Genomic DNA, 24,803 nt, shown 5'->3' on the forward strand with positions numbered 1-24,803 from the left:
TGATAATAGAGAAAACTGTATCTGAGAAACAATGTGAAGTGTACGTAACGACAAATATAAGTACAGAAGCTGTTAGTGTTAATTTCCCAGACATCGGCGAAGTTTCGGACTGTGTTTTTAATTCGAATCCAACAAATCCTCCACTGACAGATCAACAAAGAAAAACTGTGATGACTAATGTGCTTGTACCTGATACACCTTTCATTTTCCCGACTTACTGTTATGGAAAAAGGAAATTGCGTTTTCAGAGAAACTGGATGACAAAATGGGAATGAATAATATTTTCTCCTGTGAAGTGTGGAGCCTACTGTAAATACTGTGTTATATTCTCATCAGAATATACAGGAAAAGGCTTGCATCAGAAAGTTGGAAGTTTATTATCAAAACCTTTCGACAATTGGAAAGACACAATTGAAAGATTTAGAGAACATTCTACGTCGAAATTCCATCAGTTTTCAAAATTGGCAACTCAAAAGTTTCTAAAGATCATGACATCAAAAATGGAGGATGTTGCTACGCAACTGAGTGAACAAAGAAGAAAGGAAAAAGGACAAAACAAAGTGGCTTTGAGAGCTTTAGTGGAAACTGTCATTTTCTGTGGAGAACAAGAGTTGCCTTTAGGAGGTGACAAAGACAGTGGTCCCTTACCTCTAGAAAAAAATGCTTCATAAGGATGGGAAATTTCGGGCATTGTTGCGTATAAAGCACCTTATGATAAAACTGCGAAAACATGTAATAAACAGTCCCAAAAATGCAACTTACTTAAGTCCTGAAATTCAAAATGAGAAAATAGAAGTTTGTGGGAAGCTCATATAACAAGAAATAGTGAATCGAGTAAATCAAAGAAATATTTTGCCATTTTAGATTAAACTTAGTCCCGGACTGGGGTGTATAGGGTCCCAGCAGGAGCCTTACTTGGAGGGCTCCACCATCTCTTCCCATATAGCATGTAGGAGCCTCACTCACAAAGTATACTAAGTTTCATCTTCTTATTATTTTTTATTCTGCTTATTGTAATGACACTCTATTTCCAATCGGATTTGATAAATCGCTGACTGAAACATTATCAATATAATCTGAAATTAGAGTTAATACTCACAGATAGAGTATTATGAATAGTTATAACACAAAAATGAAGTGATTGCTTCACGAGTATTGTACCAAATTTTATTTATAGTCTATATGTCTCTACGAAACCAAAAGCTGTTATAAACACACAATCATAGAGTTTATATTATAAGTATTAAAGTATAAACGCCACCGCGCCGCGAACCAAGAAAGTTGTAATGCTTTTTCACAAACCACCTTCGAACATCGATATGTCAAGATGTACCTGGAAAATTAAAAATAGTCCCCATCAGCATTGACAACATTCTGCCAACGTTCTGGAAGGCCATGGAATCCATCGCGATAGAATTTTGTGGGCCGTAAAGCAAGAAGGTATCAAGTGCATTTTCCATTTCTACTAGGGATTTGAAACTGGCGTCCCCTAAGGTGATTGATTATCCAAGGAACGGAACAGGTGATAATCAGACGGTGCAATGTCCAGGGAGTATGGCGGATGTAATAGTGCTTCCCATCCTTGGCGTAGAACGGTGTCCCGAGTCATTCTAGCCTGTGGGGCTTAGCGTTGTCCTGTAACAGGAGGACCCCTTTACGATTTAGAGTTTTGAGTTTTTCTTCAATACGACCCAACTGCTGACAGTACCAAGTTGCATTGGTGCTCTGACCAGCTGGTATCAGTTCCCGATGCACGATGCCGCGAGCAGTCCACTAAAAACACAGGAGGACCTTATTCTGGTGCAGTGCTGGTTTCGACTGTTTTGGAACAGGTTCAAGATATGCTAAACAATAGGGTGGGCCGAAAAAACCTTTATTTTATTAAGTCGCTATAGCACGGAAAAGTTGCCTTTGGTACTGATTAGAACAATTAAGAAAAAAATTGAAATCGGTTAACATTTTCCGTTTGCGCATAGTTAAAATAAATAATAGTTAATCGATTCCATGACTTATTTTCTGTAATATAAATTGTATTAAACTGTAAAAATAGTTATTGTATTTTTTAAATTCACAACATAACTGAAAATTATTTTCCAAAAAATAACATTTTTCATTTGTATAACATAGTTTGGATTATTTCAGTTAAATGACTGGTTTAAAAGCAAAATGAACATTGTGAAACCGTTCGTGCAACTTTTTTTATTTTTGCAAATTGTACTTAAAATTTAAATAATTTCATCTGCAGCTCTTCGCCCATTCGTAAACAGGAATGACCCAGAACTTACCACGAGGAGATGGCTGCAGTTCGGGTTCCACCCACACCCTTCCCAACCAACCATCCAATGCAGGTGTGTTTTACATATTTTTAGTTAAATCTTGATGTTTGTGGATTTTTTCATTTGTATTAGCAATGAGGATTCGCTTTAAAATGAGATTTTTGGCTGAAGTGTGGCATAATAGCTCTGGATTGCAGAGTTGCCCTGATATATTCATCTCTTGACTGAGCACCACAGACTTCGCCAGCTGCTTCTGTTAACCAGTTTTACATGTCTCTCGACAGCTTGTGTGTGGCAAGGAAATCCTCTTACAACTTCTCAATCGGGTACCATGCCACTCTGTATAAGGAGTCAGATTTCATCATCATTGATTCGACGCAACAATGGAGAAGAAGATACTTTGCAGGTCGACCAGTCAATCATTTCAGTATAATCTTTAGCACCAAAACTGAGTTTGGGTGGTATGAAGTTCCTGATTGCCTTTCCTTTAGTTTTTGCCTGTCTTGCCTTTATTATTCGTCTAAGAGCAAGTTCTCTAATATATTTCCTTACGTCCGTTATCATAGCCAAGAGCAAGTTTTCTGTATGGGCAAAAAATGCGTTTCTCTCAATTACAGGCTCTACCAGTTGCCGAAGAGTTTCAGGGAGGTATCTTGTAGCAATTGCTTCAAAAAGGTGTTTCGAACCATCTGAAAAAGAATGGTTGTTTTGATTTTAAACCACAAAGGCACATACGAACGCAATATAAAAAGCACCAATTCTTTAAGACCTTCTGAGGGATTTTTAGTACTGATGTACAACCTAAGAATTCTGTTAGCGGTTGTCAACCATCTTGAGTGCGACATAGGGCCAGGGTCTCGATAGGACAAATCTTTTGGACATTCCCCTGCATTTACTGATCTTGAAATATCCAAAAAGTATTGCTGGTCTTTGCTGAGAATTTGACGGTCTACTTGAGGGATTATGCAGTCAACTCTTTCAAATTCAACTACAGATAATCTTTCACAGTCATTAAGCAGTTGACCGATCGGCCCACTAAAGGTTTTGAACCTGTTGTTTCCCCATCAACGTGTTGAAATAAGTGGCGGAGAGGCAACTCATTAAAATGGAGAAGACATACAGCCCACTGCAACTGTCTACCTATATGAAGTTAAATTTGCCGAATTACACAATTTCTCCATCCTGAATTGGTAACAGTACCATCACAGCCAACTACATCGAATTCGTCCAAAGAAATGTCAACTTCAGTCAAGTAGGAAATTATGCTGGAAGCGATATCAGTAGAAGATCACGATGATGGAGAAACGTGGCAAATATATGTCGACCCAGGTTCTTGAATGATAGTGTAGTGCTTCTTTTTTTGAAGTCTACGAAATAACTTAGAATCACGTTCTTCAACTACCAAGGTATCATCTTTGCGCCCATCAAAGTATAGACCAAGGAGCAAAGTGTCAAGTTTACACTTCAAAGATATCCTGATATGACTTCTCTCTCCGTATTTTATTTTTATCGACCACATGAGAGTAGTCCGTGTCTGTCATCATTCCAATATCTTGTAGAACGCTGGAAGCAATTGCAGCAGTAGCACGGTCAGATACACCAAACCTATCACTATTTAGTGCCATTGTCTTCAGTTTTATTCTCATTTGCCATTCTGACGGAGTTTTGGTAGGGATATCTGGGACGAACTGATCATTTTCACTTTCACAGAACTCGGAAGAGCCCGAACCGTCTTGTTGAAATCTTGAACTGAAACAATCTGTAGGGTCGTTTTCAAAAATGGTTGATGAACTCGAAAGCGTATCATTAAAGACAGTTTATGTTTGTAGTTCCTTCTTCTCAGTCTTGAAGTTAGCCTTTTCTTTTCTTAAAGATCTATTGATCCAATTTTGCCCAAACCACACTTCCTTTGAAAATAGATGAATCGTAACTCAAGGGCAGGTATCTTCTTAGACTTTTCACACTTGCACTTGATAGAAATTAAACATTCACATAAATCTTCTGTCTTATCACACGTACAGTTCAAAATGATATGACATTTGCATGCTGCCACATCAAATAACGACAATGATATTTGCTTGAAGTCTGCAATCTTCTTTGCAAATGTTGGCTTGTTCAAATCACGACCGTACGACTTTCTCAGTTTATAGTAACTGTCATGATACGCAACAACAAGCTGCACGATCCTGTACTCAGTAACGGTAGGAATGGACGCCCTATCATAATTTTTTTAATTATTTTTTTATTATTATTTTTTTTATTATTATTATTTTTCTTGCTACTATCCCAGCAACTTTCGAAAAGCTCAGTTTTGCATTGTTTGTTTGTGGGTACAATTGTAGTCTTTCTTGAAAACAACACCGAAGTACATCTTCATATGTAGGCAGTTTAGTTAGTGGTAAATCTCGGATGACCAAAAAGAGGACACTCAAAGTTTTGCCTCGTAATCATCTTTGAAGCTGCCATTGTAGCGCTACGAAAGATCACCGCACGGAATGCAACAAAACTACTAAGGACTATAATTCAAGATTATAAAGAACAACTAATACAAATGTAATAACACAGCTAACACTGAAGAGGACTTCTGCAAAACGCCACACTTAATCACTAAGTGAGGAAATGGCAAGGACGTGACGGACACGGAATGCGTGTCAAAACTTGCAGCGTCCAACATTCAGCAACAATGCTCGAACACTCTCAAACTCAAGCTATCTTGCAGAAGGGGAGAGGAGGTGGGATTAAATCCAGTAAATTGTCGGACTGCGGTGAAATATTTCTCTGTCAATCTGCTTGTTTTTTAAACCAATCATTTAACTCATATGTACAAAATTGAGTTGAGTTGATTTTGGTTTAGCGTCCCTTTCAGCAGCGAGGCTATGTGAGACGTAAACCTACTGATTAACGTGGAATCCGAACCACATGAGATCCCGCCGGGAATCGAACCGGGGTCTCCCACGCCAAAGGCGCGTACACTAACCGCTTAGCCACGGAGAAGCTCATGTACAAAATTACCCCAGACATAAAGTATGAAAAAGTCTCTTTTTTGTAAAAAAAAAAAAAAAAAAAAGTTTTCAGTAAAGTTGTGCAATTGGAAAACATAAATCAAAACAACACACTCTAACTATTTTTATACTTTACTACAATTTATATTAACGAAAATAAATCATGGAATCGATTAAATATTATTTATTTATAAGACAAAAAAAAATTAAAAATCACAGGATTTTCGTCTTTTTTTGGTAAAATTTAACTCCGATGCGCGAACGGAAGATGTTAACCGATTTCAAATTTTTTTTCTTAATTTTTCTAATCAGTACCAAATGCAACTTTTCCGCGCTATAGCGACTTAAAAAAAAACAAGACAGTTTTTTCGGTCCACCCTACTAAACTGATGACGGCGCCGTGGAGGTTCGTATAGAACCCACTTCTCATCATATGTAAAACACCCTGTACAGAAATGGTTCCTTTCTCAGATGAGACAGCAAAGAAACGCATGTGTCTGCTCGCGTCAAATCATGTGGGACCCATCAACCCAACTTGTATTGCTTCCTAAGTTGATGGAGGTGCTGCCGAATGGTTTCTCCACTCACACTGAATTGTAATCCCAGTTCCTCACATGTTTGGCCACTGTTCGGCTCAATTGCTTCTTGAAGATCTTCATTTCGCACATGTGTCGGTCTTCCGGCACGTGGTGCGTCTCCAAGTGTTTCGTCACCATCTTTAAACTTGCTAAACCAGCGCTGCACTGTCCACGTATTCACGACACCCTAACCAAGTCCTGGCATATCTTCCGCCCTCTGCAGTGGCGTTTGACCATAGTTTGAACTCGTACAGCATACACACCTTTATGACGCTCTGTGGAGGTCCCATGTTCACTCTGTCCTTACGCAAGTTCACGGTGTAACTGAACTGCCAGAACCAGGTAGTATATTGGATACACCCACACCAACAACTGACCTTCGCCCTATCTTCATTCTCATTCAACTCACGGTGTGAGGGCCAATTGAACACAGATCTCCACAAAAAGCGGCAGAACTTTCTTTGTTACCTTTATATACGAGACATATTACTGAATCATGTTGCACTGCTGGTAGACTCAAACACACGAAGGTAACCACTCCCTGAGTTAACGGCGCAACAACCTCGGAGGATTCACAGAGCTCTTCTAACATCTTTTCAACATCGAAAATACAATGTACATCATATTCCATGCTGATTAACATAAACGTTTCCAGTATATCCTGAGACATGAGAGAGTACAATTTTGTTTTAATTAATTTTAGTTTTGAGAATAGTCGTTCGCAGCACACTTGTGTTCATGGTAATGTGAAGACATATTTATAGGCGACATAGAGTGCATTTAATGAACTCGTCTGTTGTATAAAGTCAAAAAGAATAACTGCTAAACAGGACAAGCATGTGCCACGAGCTCTATCAGTTTTCACACTTTCTTGCCCTTTCTTTTCTTAGGAGTCTTCATCATTGGAAACTTCTTTGATGCATCCCTGTTTGATAATTTGTCCACTTTTTTGGAAAGTTGTGACACCAACAGAAAGCTTCGTACATATTTGCGAATTGTACAAGTTCTTTGGATAGTTGAGTCTTATCGAGGTTTAACTTCGTTGCAAATGTTGCAAATGCGTTCTTTGGAAGCTGTTCTTTTATTTTGTTAAAACATTTAGGATCTAGCAACCGCAAATTGTCAAGTACCGGTAATTCAGAAAGAGATTCAAACGTTTCTTCCACACTGTTGATGCTAAATTCAAAATCTCAATAATATTCCACTTTAAAGAGGACTGATTGGCTTAAGTCTCTGCCTCTCTCATCAGATGACTTTTCATCAGCCATTCTTTTCTTCTTCAATTTCAATGTCAATAAAGTATTCCTTTAATTGCAGATTCGTTGCTTTGCAAAAGTCTTTCGCTTTGTCATATACTTTTGCAAATTCTTCATCCTGGTATTGAAGTTTTTCGCATAGTTGTTCACGTAATTTTGCTACTAAATTCCAAGCAGTAATGTAATTCAGAGCTTGCGACTGTAAACCTTTTGAGACGGGGTTGTTAACGCGAATAGGTCATCGTACACAGCACACATCACAATGGTTTGGAATTCATACGATATATGCAACAATGTCTGGGCTTGAAATTTCGTTTTTGCATCAAACTGTCTGCTGGTTGTAACGTCGTTCAAGAACACTAGAAAAGTCAGAAATCGATTCCTTTGCAAGCATGTTGCATCTTGGTCTTTCCGTTAATAAATCTAGACATCAATGATCGCATTTAAAGATCTGTGTTTACTCCACCAACGAGTAGCTCCAATTTTTTGAATGGGTCCTCAGGTTGGGGACCTGTTCTGTTTCTTTATAGCGTTGCAACAACTTGTCAAATGACTAACAAAGGGCTCAAGAAGGACTTTGTAAACTTCAGTCTCATTGCGGCATTCATGGGGCCCCAATACACATTTAGACAATATGATGCTGGAGCCCCATTCTTCATATTGCTGAAATATATTCTTACTAGGCCACAAACAAATGGTCCCAAACAGGACTTTATAATACAGTTAGTTTCATTCCAATAATTAGACCTCAAGGCAGTCTTGGGAAGTAACGTAACGCAAGTACGCGTTACTTTTTAGGCTAAGTAATGTTTCCTAGTAACGCGTTACATTTTTTCCACAGTAACTGTAACGATAACGTATTACAAATTTTTAAGTAACGTACCCAGTTTGCGTTACTTTTTTCGCGTTACATTTCGGATGAGTAACTACAATATATGTATATATATATTTTTTCGGAAACAAATGTTTCTTTTCAGAGCTCATCCGTGGCTAAGCGGTTAGCGTACGCGCCTTTGGCGTGGGAGACCCGGGTTCGATTCCCGGCGGGAGCTCATGTGGTTCGAATTCCACGTTAATCAGTAGGTCCACGTCTCATATAGCCTCGCTGCTGAAAGGGACGCTAAACTAAAATCTACTCAATTCAAATGTTTCTTTCCTGTAAGTGAATTTCTCAGAATGGAACAATGGAGCATGAACGATGTCAGTGACCGATAATTCCTGCACTGTTCACCTTTTCCCGTTTCGCCTTATGACCTCTAGCAATGAAATTTGCATGTAAAACCTGTTATCACTTTTCATCTTAATGTAAGGCGGAACGGGCGATCTCGATGTGCATTTTCCCGTTTCGCCTTACAAACTTTACCTTGGTAGGCTTGCAAATACATTCATAGATAGAATTTGATTTGTTTATTTACATAACAAAATTAGTACCACTTGCTCTTTTGGAAGATGAGGAGAGCCTCAGGGAAATCTCGTGTACTGATTTCAAGCACCTGGAAGATTCTGTCTTAGATTTTGGCAGCTCCAAATCAATACATTCAGTGAGTGAACTACGAGTGCAATGGTACTGGTAGTCTATTTTACTTTGAATGGTGTTATTTTTATAAAGATGGAGAACGAAAATATTTTATCGTTCGAACATTTGAAAGAATACTTTTCTTAAAAGCTGAAGATGATGGTGAACAGCAGTGGCATATTTAGGAGTGGGGCTTACGGGCTCAAGCCCTTCTTCCGAAATCTTACTTACTATAGTAAAGTATAGCGAACTTTGTTGTTGTGTACTATTTGGTGTTATTTTCTGGTAGGTTTCGCCAGTGTGGAAACGTGTAATGCAAAAGCCATATTATTCATTTCAAAACAATTTGGTGACGTGTGTGACAAATGGCTTCCTTTGGAAGCACGGATGAACATCGGCAATGTTAGGTGTGCAAACTATGGTTTAGAGGGCAAAGAAAGCGCCCGGTGTGTGGAAGTGAGTTCTTACAAGCGATTAGTTACATGCGTGGGAGCAAAGGTAAGTCATTCCAGTGCTTCGGTCCGTCAACAGTACTATGTACAACATGCTACATAAAGGCAATTTCTTATGTGAGAAGTGTGCAGAAACAACCAGAAATGGGTAGTCAGGGATCTTATCTCAACGTTAAAGATACGTCAACTGTGCCTGTGCACATAAAGGTAAACCTCGCAGAAATTCCTGAAGAACAATTAGTAGTGTTCACGGGATTGAACAATGAACAATTGACTGCTGTGCAGCTTCTGTGACACCTTACATAACAGCAGTGTTACAAGCGTTGAAACCAGACTGGGCATGTTGTTAATGAAACTCAGGCATGATCTTTGCAATGACTTTCTGGGAGCAGTATTTGGATATCCATGCCACTTCAGTGTGTCAGATGCATTGAAATCAGTCAGACAGCCTTTGATGAAGCAGTTTGTACTGTCCGTATTGGGTTCAAAGCATTTATCTCGTTCGTTTCTTCTGAGCAAGGTTCCAGCTTGGGCCCGCAAACTTTATGGGGTAGGGGATGACAAGCTGCTTATAGTCTTTGATGGTACATACATTTACACCGAAAAATCGACGAACTACATTCTGCAAAGGCGTCTGTATAGTGTGTAAAAAGGACGTCCTTTAGTGAAACCCATGATGATCGTTACACCTAGCGGGTACATTGTTGACATTGTTGGTCCATATGTTGGTGTAAATAATGATGCTAGTATTACAAACTCTATGTTCGCCGACACAGCACATGGTTTAAACCAGCTCTTACAACCAGGGGACTGCGTTTTGGTTGATAGGGGATTCCGAGATTCCACGACGATGTTGGAGGAGGCGGGGATCATTGCGAAAATGCAATGTCTTCTAGAAAAGGAAAAGAAGCAGCATGACTGCCTGGCTGCAAACCAATCCCATATTGTCACAAAGGGCAGGTGGTGTGTAGAAGCGAAAAATGGGCATCTCAAAATGAAGTACAAGATGTTTAGAGATAGGGTTCCAATTGTGGCTCTTCCCTACTCATTGCAGGTGCCTTAGAGAATCAGTTTGCACTTCCATTGACCAACGATGCACCAGAAAAGTCTGACGTAAGTATTGAAATATTATCACGTTCTCGTTCAACAAACGAACTAAAAACGAAACTACAGACATCCGGTGATATTGACAAACGCTCAGCAAAGATTTGGGAACCGTGTGACGGATCGTCAATTACTGACTTCCCTCGATTGACAGAAGAAGACTTATTCAAAGTCATATTTGGAATTTATCAAATAGAAAATGCTCACGCATATGCAGCAGAGCACATGAAATCTGATGGTAGTTTTTCACTGTTCCATTTGCATATCACTCCACACATCCTGAGGTTTAAAATTCAATCTCGACATGTACAGAGTTTGCAGTACACACTTTTCATTGAATATGATCCAGAAAAATCAGGAGCCGAAGCTCTTCTTGGATGGTACTGCAAATGCCCCAGTGGAGCTCGTGTTTTCGGATGTTGCTCGCATGTGGCTTTCGATCTTTGGTATCGTGGTGTTGCTCCTTATGAAACTGTTCATTTTCCAGCTTCGCACCTAAGTGGTATTTTTCTCGGCACTAAGGACATACACGGTAATGAAGATCCAGGCATGACTTAACTTTGGTTATAAGGAGATCTGCGGCACATTTTGACCACTAATTGTGGTGTTATTCACATCTAAGGACAATATTGTCTATTCCCATAGAATTTCACACTTTGGTCTTTATGTTTCCGATGCCTTATTTGTGTGTCTGTGTATATGTGTGTCGGTGTGTGTGTGTGCGTATATGAAACAGACCAAAACACTTTTCTTTTCTGCCTATTTCGTAATATTAAATATCATAATATGCCAGTGGTCTTATTTGTAAGAATGTGTCCCCGGTGGATGAATGGATAAGCTCTTCGCCTTGTAATTAAGGGATCCCAAGTTTGCTTCCCGGTGGGGACAGAGGAAGCCCAGGTCCCTTGTTCAACTGTAGGTTCCATCCTTCGGACGTCATCATCTCATGGCAGGCAATGGCAAACCATCGTGGGTTCACCTTGCCCAGGGACCTTCGGGTCACAGCCCTGCCTTCGGGAGGAACACCACATCATCTTAATCTGCATTCGGAGGCGCTGATGGTACGTAATACAATTCCCAGTCACCAAATACTCTCCCATACACTCTATTAAATTACCAGATGGTGCCTAATGTCAACACCCTGTATCAGCGAAAGGAAACATAACACCACTTTCGTTTCTATGTATTATTTGTCCCGTACTCTGATGCACATCATATCTGATGCTAGTATTATGCTATACAATAAGTTACCAAACAAATTAAAGGTAATCAAGTCTAATGTTACATTGAAAAGAAAATTAAAAGAATATCTATTGTCACATTGCTTCTATACAATAGATGAATATAATCAATTAAATAGTTACAATGTAAATAGTAGTAGCAAAGTAACAAGATAGGTTCATTTATGTATAAGGTATGCTGTAGTATTTGTATAATGATATTTCAAATTACTGTAATGTATAAAAGTATGAATTATGTTTAACAAATGTGTCTAATATATATGTACTGCATCAATTAACCATGACGAATCCCATGTACTATTGGAAAATTATTTCCAAGTTTGTACAGAATGGAGGATAAATAAAATGAAATGAAATGAAATATGTGCAAATCATTGATCTCAGAGTTGTGGACGATACCTACAAAAATCCGAATATAATATGTAGTTTCCTATATACTCCATTATAAATATTTGCGGTATTTTAGCCCTACTTTCTTGAAATCGTTATCAGTGTCGTCGAAATATTTTTTTTTCCCTGAGGAGTTGCCTTTATAGGAATACAGCAAGAAAGCGGGGCAAATAGAACTTTTATTTTTGACGAGAACTTACACAGGGTCCTTTACCTCGATAAAAGTTAGGAGTGATAATTAGAACAGAACTAGAACACACAGCAATTAGAAATAGGTAAGAAATAGAGTTCATAAGAAATTGTCTCCTAGGTTATGTTAAGCACCTTAATATCTCACTGGCTATTTTAACAAAATTATTCGGAAAATCTAGGTGGTAACAGGAGTATATCAGTGAGTAGGAATTTCACAAAAATGTTGGTCATTCTAAAATATGGGTCGACAACGTTCTAAAATATGGATCGCATTGCTCAATAAATAGAAGGTATCCAAAGTATGAGAAATTGACCTAAATGACGGCACATCAAGCATGCTCCTTGGGAAGTGTTACGACTTTTAGAACATATCTATAGGACTCGAAACATTGGTTCTGTTAAGACAATTCATGAAATTAAACAAGTGCCGTAAGCTATATATATATATATATATATATATATATATATATATATATATATATATATATATATATATTCTTGTTGATAATCCTTTGGTGTTTGCGCAACATATTTCATATAAGTCGTGATGATAGTTCGAAGTAGAGTTGCCAATTGGCCAGTATTTCACCGTCCTGGCCAGAAATATTGTTATTATTTTTATTAAGGCCGATGACCGGTAAACCCCTTTATGACCGGTGTTTTGAAATCTGTAATTCAGAAAACAAAAAAGACATCGAACATTGAAATTCTTCAACTTACAAATACAAATTTTCGTCGTATTATACATTTACGTGATACTTTTTAAATGGCAGGGTTTTTTTTATTTATTTATTTAACATAAGAAATTTGATAAGAATTAGATGTTATTGCGAAACGTTGTTTTCAACAATAGAGACAGAAACGTATAATTTGTCATAATTTTGCGTCATAGATGTAAATTATTCATCGATTTTTGGCAAATAACTCTTAGGCGTTTCGTCAGTACAATGCTAGTTGCACTTTTTACTTTCACGTCCGTACTTTCACGTCCGGATATGACAACTTTCTTTAAACTTCCAACTTCCTTCCGTAGAACTTCTTAAAGCAATTTCCTGTAGTTGAAGTATAAGCTTAAAGAGTAAATTTTATTTTTTAAATCCAAAATTATCACATAAGGATCATGTACTTTTCGTTCTTCTATTTCCATAATTTTATAGAAGCAACAGTTACTGTTAAATATAATAAAATGATCAATAGCGACTTCAGTTTTTCATACTTAGCACAATGTATCTATTTAGCTTATTAGTCAATGTACGAAGGATATACAGAATACAGGTGCTCAGGGGCGGAAACTTTCTTATTTTATATATAAATAAAACCCATCACAGAGTTTGAAACTTCTTAAAAGTGGCTCTAAGTAGCAGTAGGCCTATTACAACCCACTGACCCCCCGCCCCCCAGAAGTCCGTCTTGGATCTGTCCCTGCAGGTGCTTATACACTTTTGTCGATGCTAGTGCATTCTCTTTCCATGGATATGTCCGAACAGAGATAATTCATACCGAGGCCTATATTATAGGGAATTTTGAGGAGGTGCCGGCAATTTTATTTTCCAGAGGTGGCAACTCTAGTTCGAAGTGAAGAGTGATTAAGTATTATTGAGTTCTTGCTACTAGATAACTTTCGTTGCCATTAAATCACAAATTTATGTCATTATCTACTTTTATGTAATACTGCAGTAAATAATTAGTTTTCAATTGTTATGGAGCGACACATAACAGAAATATTAACCAAATTTCTCATTTGTACAGCTTTAAAAGTTACTTTCCATCTAATTGAAAGTACGTACAGAGCAGAGCAGGCACGTAGCCAGGATTTCGTAAAGGGGGGGAGTTCGTGACATGAAATACTGTGGTTATCAGGAGCGGATTAAGGGCAGAGCCAATGGAGCCCAGGCTCCGGGGACCTCATGCTCAGAGGACCCCCAAAAATCCCTCTCTTTAATATTAAAATATAACAATCAACTTATTATATTATAGGCTTCAGACCCATGCTAATTTTTTCGCGCTCGCAGTGTCACTAGGGTTATATTATTTTTCTAAGTTCTTCCACCAGAGTCTTCACAATACTTATTTTGTGAGGTTGACCATTTGTGTGTTACACTGCAGTATATGAGCATTGAACTGTTAATAGTGAATGTAATTCAACTAATTAGAGTAAACTTGGAACACATTAAAATATTACAGCATAGTTCTCGGTGTTTCGATAAGCCTATGAGGCTGTGGAAGGCAGCAAAGAAAATTTATGCGCTAAAATCATTCGTAACATACGGCCCCCTTGAAATCGTCGGCTCCAGGGCCCCTAAAGTCTTAATCCACCCCTGGTGGTTGGTCATCAGACCAGGGGCTCGATCAACCTAAACTATTTTACTGGCAACATATATTGGTTTGTTAGGACAATAAAATGAAGACATGTTAGTAAGTATTTTAATAACTATGAAGAAATCCCATGTAAAAGAATAAAAGAAAGTATTGAAAAGTATTTTACAATATCTACTTTCCTTTCTCTGTTGAATCAAATGTTAACAGAACTTTCTTTCCACATAACTTTTTGTTTTCATTATTCAATCAATTACTGTCTGTTCCAAGTGACAGGTTAAAGGAGTAGTAGAAAACCGTTTCTGAAATAACATATGTTTGGTACTGCAGAGAAGCGATGACGAAAAAAATATGATAAAAAATGTTCACACTATTACAGAACGGCACTACGCTTTCGAAAGCTTGAAATTTCCCTGAGTAATAGGAGAAATTCTGAGAATTCTGTAACTTTTTTAGAAATTTCAATTTCCCTGACATTGCCAGGATATTCCCCTCATTCGCCACCGTGTATTGCAAGTAATACAAATCTCCTCATAAGAAAGAGTAACCAAAAGCTTGTTGTAGCTTTTTATTTTTAACGCTGTTTCTTCTTTTTCTCGTTTCTTTTTTGTTTCAACCTTCCTTATTTTTTCATTTCTGGTTTCGAAGGGAGGAGGGGAGAGATCCGGCCCAGTGCACCTTGGGTACGTGCTTGGTACAGGAGTTTATTATTATTGTTATGAAAATGTTGAATTCTGAAGTAATTTTTAATATTCCCTTCCTAATAGTGATACTAGCTAAACCTAGCACTGTCTACACAGCGTATCATTCACATATGAGCATGAATCTCCTTGTGTTTCCTCACGTCTGTATACGTTCCTTTACAGACACAAGTGGAAGACGTATTGATAAAAATCGGCAAGAGGTACCATAAAGGGGAGATTTTTCCGACTATTTTTTAATATCTCTCATCGTTTGCAAGATGGAGTCTACTTCCGGTTGTAGTTTATAATTCATGTACCATCAGTGTTTTCTTTCTTCTTGCATGCAGTATGTAATAAGCAAATACATTACATACAAAATTAATTATAATATCAGTGATATATGGTGTTCATTGGGCAAAACACTCCAAACAATAAAGATTCATCTTAGCCTGGAGAAATGGTTATCCTTCGTTTTTCATTATCATTTGACCATGAAATACGCCTGAGGGATATACAAATATGCTGTGTTGGAATGTATAACTCACAGGATATGTTTTTTTTTTATTTCAACCCTACCAGTGTACCCCTAAAAAATGTAACAAAGAAATTACGGCTGTTTTTTTTAACACAAAATTTCAATTCAATTAGAACTGGACAATCTTCAGACAAAATTTAGAATAGACCAGTGAAAACGGCACGTTTCGAGCACTTGTGGGTTTCGAGATATCATTGTCGAAAGATTGGGGGCAAACATATAAACATAGCATTGAAATATAAATATATAGATTGTAATGAAAAAGAAACTGCCATCTTCACAGTTATTGTAAAACCAAGATCCTCTAATATAAGATGCTTCCCATGTCATGTACACTGAATACAGAGAGTTAATAAAAGAATACAAATTTAGAAGTGTTTCAATGCTTGTTCCTATCTTATAAGATAATCCTTTTAACATTTCTTTCCTGTATGCTCAAATCTCCCGTTAATTTCTAAATGTATCAATGAATGCTTTAATTTCAGGTTATTTGTATGATGTTGCGAAGGAATACACCATGGACTAACTTCGTTCAAATTTAAAAGTTACATGCAATGGAAGAGCGTGTGCGAAACGCAGTGGTTTCTGATTTAGAAATAATAACCCTTACGTGTGAGCCAATAATTGAGTTCACAGATGATGCTGATATGGACTCTGATTGTTCAGATTACATTTCTACGTCCATGAAAATTGATATCACTCCAACAATGAGTACATCTGTTAATAGAAGTGAAGAAAATACAACAGATGGGTGTGAAGGAACAAAAGAACAGGAGGAAATAGAAATGATTATGAGCGACGAAGAGCTGAAGGTTTTGTTAAATATTGGGAAAAGAGGAATAGACAAGAATGGGTATTCGGTGCTCAGTTATAAGCATGAAATAGAACCAGAGTTCATCACATTCAAAATGGAACATTTTTGTGAAGAGAAAACAATAGGATCTGATTCTTCGGAGGAAAGGTTTAACACAACTAATATTGCTCAGCTCTTAGAAGTATTATACGAAGAGGAACAAAAAGGATCCGATTCTCTGAATGAAAGGTCAGATATAACTAATATTGCTCATATTGTATCTTTAATACACGGTGTTTCAAAAAGAATGACCTGATTTTGAAAGTCCATATGTATTGAAAAAACATTTACTACAAAAATGGGTTAAATTGCAAAATACTCACAAAACCTTCAATGTTTAGCTATTCTATTACAAATGCTGTAAGTATCCACCAGCAGCAGCACGAACAATATCTAGACGATAGCTAAATTCGTCTTAAACTTTATAAATATGTATCTGCGTTTACACCAGTTACGGCGGCTGTTATTATGTTCTCTTCAAATTGGCGACACCAACGACGAATGTTTTTCGTTGCAGGCGGATCACTGCCAAAACACCACCGAAAAGCACGCTGGACAGAAATTACTGATTCAGTCTTTGCAAAGTGCAACACACAAAACGCCTTCTGTTGAGCGGACGCCATCTTACTTCTGACTGACTGCAAATTGAGAATACGCACAAACTGACATCTAACGGCGATTTTCTGAAATTCTACGCCACGCCCAAAGAACACTCATTTTCTTGCCGGCATGTCCTATGCTCTGTAATTATTACCGCCCAAAATCAGGTCATTCTGGTCGAAACACGGTGTATATTAATTACGAAATTAGAAATACAGGGTATTTTCGAATTTCGTTGCTGTCAAAAGCTCCAAGAAAATGATTCCTTGTCAATCGCTAATAATTTTGAACGCTCGATGAACGTTTTCCCTCTGGGCGCAAATGAAGTTTATAAAAATACACCGTTAATGTACGCCATGAAGTATAGTGGTCAGGGTTCCCACTTATTGAAGTACAATAAGCCTTTGTTACAATAAATTATTACACGTCAGAATGTTGTCAATAACAGTTGGGAAAACAAGTGAGTATGAATATACAAACTAATCAGCAGAACTCTTTTGTGCTGACGACAAGAAATACGTACGTAATTATATAGAGTGTTGTAAAAAAAATTACACTCTCGGATCACAAAGATCTATTCTAAAGTTTTAAATAAATAAAAAATGTTACTTAACAGTATATCTTGCAGGTCTGCTTGAGACGCTACAGCCAACCAAACCATTCACGATTTGGCACTTTCGTTGCTAAATTTTGTGCCATAACATGCATCAACGAATACATAGAAAAGTTAAATCGATTCTTCGGAGATTACGGCTAAAGCCAATAGATAATAATACTAGCCCAATCTACTAGCATCGAAAGTTACCTATATTAATATAAATAAGAAGAGCTCTCTTGCTAACAGAGGAACAAATAAAGACATATTGATGAATTCCTAAAGCCTTCGCCTGGTCTATTGGCTAGCGCATGCGTGCGTCTTGAGTTCCATTCCCGGTGAAAGAGAATAGAAATTTGAACGCATTACGGTAGTTCAGGTTCCACTTAAACTGTAAGTCCATGTTTATATAGCCTCTGCATTCAAAGGGATGCTAAACGTAATCCAACCAATAAATTGCTAAAATGTGACTTACTGGAGTGGAGCACAGCATAAATTCTACCAATATCAATAGATTATTAATTGTAATAGTAAATGTATTTCTTGACGAAGCCATGAACGCTAAGTTCTTACGGCGGAAAATGAAATAAATAAATAAATAAATAAATAAAACTAGTACTAACGTCTGCGGCTTTGATTTTTAGTTATCGAGAATCGAAGTGATTGCTTAATAAATTTGTAAAGCAGTACCAATGATTTAAATTTTATCTACGATACTGCCATTTTTTTATTAGGTCTTGAAGTAAGCCGAAAGAGTGTATAGTTATATAACATTTTTAATTTCATTTTGACCTGTAAAATAGTTTTCTGTGGCCCGTAAGGGCTGTTTGTAGAACGCAAGGTATACAAGTTGGCCGGGAATTAATTCTCTTTTGAAAATTCCTTATAACTTTTTTAATAATTAATTTTCATGAAGCAAAAAGAATTTTGTTCCTTGCAATGGCACAATTTATTATATGATAGCTAATTTATGTCATTAAAGGTATCAGTTGTAAACTATAGCGCAGCATCTAATCTTGTGTAAGTGGGCCCAGCGGGCATCCGAGTACAAAGTATGGCGTGTGGCAATTACAATGACCTGATTTTTATGTAAGATGAGACCCAGCCTCATTTCACAATCGTGTCCGTGCGTAGTTTGACACACAATTCGCACGACACTGATGGGAAGGTCGTGCCCCACCGTGAATGACAAGCAGAGTCCTGACCTAACGCCTTAAGACTTCTTCCTGTGGGTGTGGCGAAAGAGAAGATTTAACCCATCAAACCGAAAGCACTCAATGAATTGGAGAAGCGAATTTGTCAAGTTCTTCCAAACGTACCGCTGGAGTATTTGCAGAACTCTGTCGCAAACACTTCCAACCGATCAGTAGTGCTCACCTCCCCTCATGTCCATGACGCACCCCCCTCAATTGTCTATCCGTAGGTGTTCTTCCATGAAAAAAAAAAAATATTTTCGATTAATTTTTACACCTCCTCAAACATATTTATATAGATTTTAACCCCCCCAATATTTCAATGACGCAGTTTGCGTCATAGCCCCCCTTGTAGGCACCCCTGCAACCGATTACTAAAACTAATGGATAGTGGGGATGCTTACGTGCAATTTTAGCAATGGATAACAATTCTACCATTAAAAGAACAAAATGCTTTGTGATTTATGAAGACTATTAAAACACTTACAAACAATTTTCTATAAAAAGTTAGTCAGGAGTGGATCACCCTGAATCTAAAGACAGGAGACTTGAGAAATGGGTAGAAGCTAATACTGCATCAGCGTTTGCATTTGTCAGTCAAAACTAATCTCTTTCCATTACTAATGTTGCTGCAGGATTAGATGAAAAGAAGTTTTTGAAATTGCAAAGATACAAACAGGGTGGCGCTCAATTTAAAAGGGAGATTCCAAACTGGCAGCTAAGAGAGAAAAATTCACTAAAGTGTCATATTTGCATTGTTTCACATTTTTCCCGTAGATTTTGTTTATAAAGCAAGCATCCACTGAAGGGTTCATAGTAGCACTAGTGGCCTTGTATGATTTAAACAATTACACACCAAGGAACAGAAGAAACAAGATGTCAATGTGACATTGTGTGAGTTTTTACAAAAAGTTTCTTGACAATTTGTGACTTTGTACTGATAAAATAGGATTATAATCATAGTTGTTTTCTATTGTTGATACACCTAAAAACCTAGGTGAAGTGTGAAAGATTTGTAATATGTGTTGTCGCGTGATAAAGTTAACGTTGAAGGAGGATTTTCAGTAAATAAATAACTTCTTGAAAATAGGTTAGAAGAACCAACTATCTCACACGGTTCTATATAATATACTGAAATTTTTCGGTATGAGTGTATTGCCAATTGCTTCTGTCGGCAAGAACTGTGGAGATTTGAAGATATTCAAATAGCACATATCTAATAAATTGACACCTCTATTTTAAATTGAAAATACTAAAAGTTATGAAAGCTTAAGCAGAGAAAGAGATTAGATAGATAGGAGTCTAAAATTGTAAAGAAGATTGCAGGCCTCTTCTTGTTCACCTCAACCATAGGCAGGGGCGGATCCGGGGGGGGCAATCACCCCCCCCCCCCAGAAAAGAAAAAAATCTTATTTTATATATATAAATAAAACCTATCCCAAAGTTTGGAGCCCTTAAAAGTAGCAGTATAACAACCCCCCCAGAAGTCGGTCCTGGATCCGCCCCTGACAATAGGTTGATGGGCAATATGGAATTTTAAAACTTTTCTCTCCGTTGGGAGAACTGTTTTATACTTCGATAAGGTCTCTTCCTCGTAACTGCATCTAGATATTTTATCCTTGGTCTTTCTCTTCCTGGTTTTCTTTCTTTCTTTCCCTCTATCAACACGGTGATCCAATCAGAGTGCCGAATAAGATGGCCAAGCATGCTGTTTCTTCTTTTCCCTATTATCTTCATGATCTGTCGTCCTTCATTAGCTTCCTTTAGTACGCCTTCATTCCTTTCCCTTTCGGTCCATGATATGTCCAACATTCTGCGCTAACATCACATTTCAAATGATTCCAGCTTGGATATATGTGAAAGCATTTAGTTTTATTCAGTGGTTTGTAATCTTTATTAAATATAGTGCGAACATTATATATATATATATATATATATATATATATATATATATATATATATATATATATATATATATATATATATTACAAAACTTCTGTTTTGCAAGTAATTATATGATATAATGTTACTTCGTGTCATTTTCCGAAACATACAACCCCTGACAATAAAGTTCGGTGAATGATCCCGCAAATAGAAAGTAAATACAATATGAATGAAACTTACCTTATTGTCCTTTGACGTAGTCTCCTCTCGCAGCTATGCAACGCTGAGCACGGCTGTACATGTCCCGGAAACTTTCTGAGAAGTCTTCTTTCGGGATAGTGCTCAGGAGCCTTTTCACGTTTCGTTGGATGTCTGGAATATCGTCAAATCTCTTTCCTTTTAACGCGAGCTTGAGGCGTGAGAACAGGAAGAAGTTGCGAGGATTCAGATCTGGATAGTATGGTGCATGGTCAATTTGCACTACCCCCTTTTGGGCCAGGAATTGCCTGACGATATTGGCTGTGTAAGGGAAAACATTGTCGTGAACCAGAAACCAAGAACCTTGTTCTGAGTACTGGAGTACATGTTTCATGAAATATCTCAAAATTTCAACATCCGTAGCAGCATTCAATGTTGTTCCCTCAGATAGAAATTCCTTGTGGATTATGCCATTACTGTCAAAAAGGGTGATTAGCATTGTTTTGATGCGTGATTTTTCTGCTTTGACCTTTTTCCGACGAGGTGATGCAGAACGCCATTCTATGCATTGGCGTTTTGTTTCCGGATCGTACCTCACACACCATGATTCATCCTCAGCAACAATACAATTCAAGAAATTTGGATTTTCATCCGCCATAGCGATAGATTTCTGTGAGGCAAGAACACGTGCATGTTTCTGGTCATCAGTCAAGTAATGTGGCACGAGTCGACAATACTTTTTCCTTTTTCCTAAGTCGTTGCTGAGGATAAGTCTCGCAGATTCACGGCTAATGTTCAATTCTTCAGCAATCATTCGCACAGTTAATTGGAGATCGTTCGTGATTAATGTCCTCCTTTCCAATGTTTTCGTCTGTGAGAGAACTTGACTTCCGCTACGGGGGTATCAGAAACACTATCCCGCCCTTCTTGAAAACGGCCGAACCACTCGTGAACAGACTTGAAGGACACTAGCTTGATCTTCATAAACCTGTACCAGCATATCATGGTTTTCTTTCGGTGTCTTGCCAATCTTAAAACAAAACTTCAAATTGATCCTTTGTTCGTTCATTTTACTGTTATCAGTTTGGAACCGAACATACTAACACTCTCATGGTATAACGCGTCTCACACAGACCACAGTTGACTCACAACTGAACAATGGCAGCACCTGTCGGTACTCGTGTGCAGTGTTTCGTTGCGCCAATATTGCCAGATCGAGCGCAGCGACTTCATTCATCGAATTTTATTGTCAGAGGTTGTAATATGCACACTTGAAAAGGCGAGTATTGATTAGCTGTTCGAATAGTGGAGGTAGTTTTGATTCTCTACTTACTAAATTCTAAGAGTATTTTTTTTCTTTCTTAAGAGCAATGAGTTTTTTGTAACCCTGATTTTACCTTAAGTTTAGAATATACGTGTAGAACACGACAATATTTTATTATTATGGTAATACACTGTTTTCTGTTTGTTTCTTTTGTCATTTTAGGTATAGGTACACTACTGAAGAAGTTGATGACAAGTCAGTTGTTATTTTGAAGAAGAGACGTTCCTCTACTAGAAGAAAGTTTAGAATCAATCAAAAGTCAATTACTACTTTGAAGAAAGGACGTCCCTCTGGTAGAAGAAAACAAAGTGGCCGTCAAGATGTTCCGGAAAAATGCGAAAGCTGTGGCAAAGTCTGTCGTAGCAGGAATGCTTTAAGGAATCATATCTTCTATGTACATACTGAAAGACGTCACGTGTGTGAATACTGCGAAAAATCATATTGCACGAAAGGTAAGCTATTGAATCACATAAACACTCACACAGGAAAACGATTTCCGTGCAGCCATTGCGGGAAAACATTTTCGCAAATCAGTGGACTAAGGTATCACTTAAAACTGAAAAGGAAGGAGCAATGTTACAATTGTGATCACTGTTCCAAGTCATACGAGACGCGATCTGGCTTAAAGTTTCATTTGGAGACAAGTCACAAGCAGGGCGTAGCCCAATTATGTGAAAGCTGTGGCAAAGTATTCTATAACAAACACAATTTAAATAGGCATGTTAGAAGGCACACTGGTAATGGCCAATATAACTGCGCTGTGTGCGGTAAAAACTTTGTGGACAAATATTCTTTACGAAGCCATTTAGCAGTGCATTCTCCTAAAATTAAACAAGTGCGACAGAAGTTGAAGGCACCAGTTAATGGTAAAGTCCCGCTTCCACCTATTTCTTGTCGTGAATGCGGTCATATGTTCCATCAGAGCAGAAGTTTAGTGAAACATTTTAAAAGTAAGCACTCAGACAAAATACCAAATTTTAATTCCAAAGTTCCTTTGAAGAGATATCTTTTAGATGATGATGAACGCAAAATGTGTTGTGAATTTTGTGGGAAAATCTTTCTTGCTCGGCGACATTTTCAATCACATGTAGAATCTCATTTAGAAAACACGACATATCATTGCGTTGCGTGTGAAAAGTCATACCCAACGAAAGACCATTTCCAAACACATATTAGATACAAGCATAGACGAAAATCATCCGTGTGTGATCAGGAAGTTGATTATAATAATTTCCATGCTCTGGTTTGAAATTAACAAGTTGAAATGATAACAGTGTTAATATGGGAGTATTGTTTGTGATAAAATGTATTTTCATAAACAAAATATATTTAACGATATTTATTAAATAAATTAAATTTAATTCTTTTGGTAAATAATATTAACTTTATTAAAAATGTTATAACACGTCGCGTAATGTGTATGAATATTTCTTTCAAATGATAAAAATAAAACGTCAACTTTGTTAGAACTGCTCTTTTCTTATTTGATAAATTTCCACAATCCATTGATTTTGTTTTCTTTGATACAGGCAATAACTAGAGGATAAAAATAAAGATTGATGTCTTTGAGTATTCGATAGCACTGTACTTCACCGACCCCATCTGCGTGGGAAACCTCGTTTCGATGCGACAGGAGATATTATTGTTCACTTACATGTTCATATTGTCTTGGTGCTGCAAAGATATGTTAAAGCTTCATTTCATCCAACCAATTAAGATAATTGGAAATGGGACCTTTTTTTTTTGTCTTACTTTTTCATATCTCTATTTATTGTTTAACTTGTAAATAGCCTGTAGTTAACTTCTATATATATATATATATATATATATATATATATATATATATATATATATATATATATATATATATATATATATAATCTAGTTTTTAGTTAAGGAATGGAAAAAGTGTTCCTTCGATCAAAAAGCAAAAGAACTGGGTATTATAGGCGTTTTCACATGTAAGTACGATACATTACAGACACATTATAAATATAATCTGTTCCAGAGAATGCATCACTACAATCTACTCCCTGAGGTAGAAAATATATAGCACAGACTCAAAAGATTCTACCTTCATTATTAAATAATTTCTTGCAAAACTTGTTATTACGATAAAGCTAGTCTAACCATCAGCAATGCGAATGAATCATATCTACTGTTTCGAGAAAGGAAGAACTTACATAAAATTCTGACACCCATGGTCATAATGGATGCCAGACTTCTGGTAGACTGTTAAGCTATTCAGATTCATGAATTGTACGTAAATGTATTATTTAGTTTATATATATATATATATATATATATATATATATATATATATATATATATATATATATATATATATATAAAAATAGGACAAGTGTTGAACAACACTGATCCCAAAAAATAGTTTAAAATACAGGATTCATATCGGGCAAAATTAGTATTGTGTAACGCTAATTACGGTTCTCTTTGTAGAAGAATTTCATAAAGTATTAAAAAGCTCATATGTTATTTTCTCTTGCTTATTTATTTATTTATTTTCAAATTAATAATAAAGAAATGAAAATTCTAGTCTTAATAGGTTTCTTTCGTTGTTTTTGTATACATTCATCCCGTGCAGAAAATACCAG

At 37.0% G+C, this 24,803-nt stretch overlaps 1 protein-coding gene across 1 annotated transcript in view; it reads left to right on the top strand.

Moving 5' to 3' along the window:
* Positions 1-23,740, top strand: part of LOC145691064 (uncharacterized) — a 43,457-nt gene extending 19,717 nt beyond the window's left edge. Inside the window, exons 2-3 of the mRNA XM_081766717.1 lie at positions 16,027-16,583; positions 22,351-23,740. Coding sequence (XP_081622843.1) covers positions 16,096-16,583; positions 22,351-23,437 — 1,575 coding nt within the window. The 5' untranslated portion in view covers positions 16,027-16,095 and the 3' untranslated portion in view covers positions 23,438-23,740. The remainder of the gene's footprint in view (positions 1-16,026; positions 16,584-22,350) is intronic.
* The last annotated feature ends 1,063 nt before the right edge of the window (positions 23,741-24,803 follow it).

Source organism: Thermobia domestica, chromosome 7 (genome assembly GCF_964235325.1).
Source record: "Thermobia domestica chromosome 7, izTheDome1.hap1.1, whole genome shotgun sequence".
NCBI classification, from domain to species: Eukaryota; Metazoa; Arthropoda; class Insecta; order Zygentoma; family Lepismatidae; genus Thermobia; species Thermobia domestica.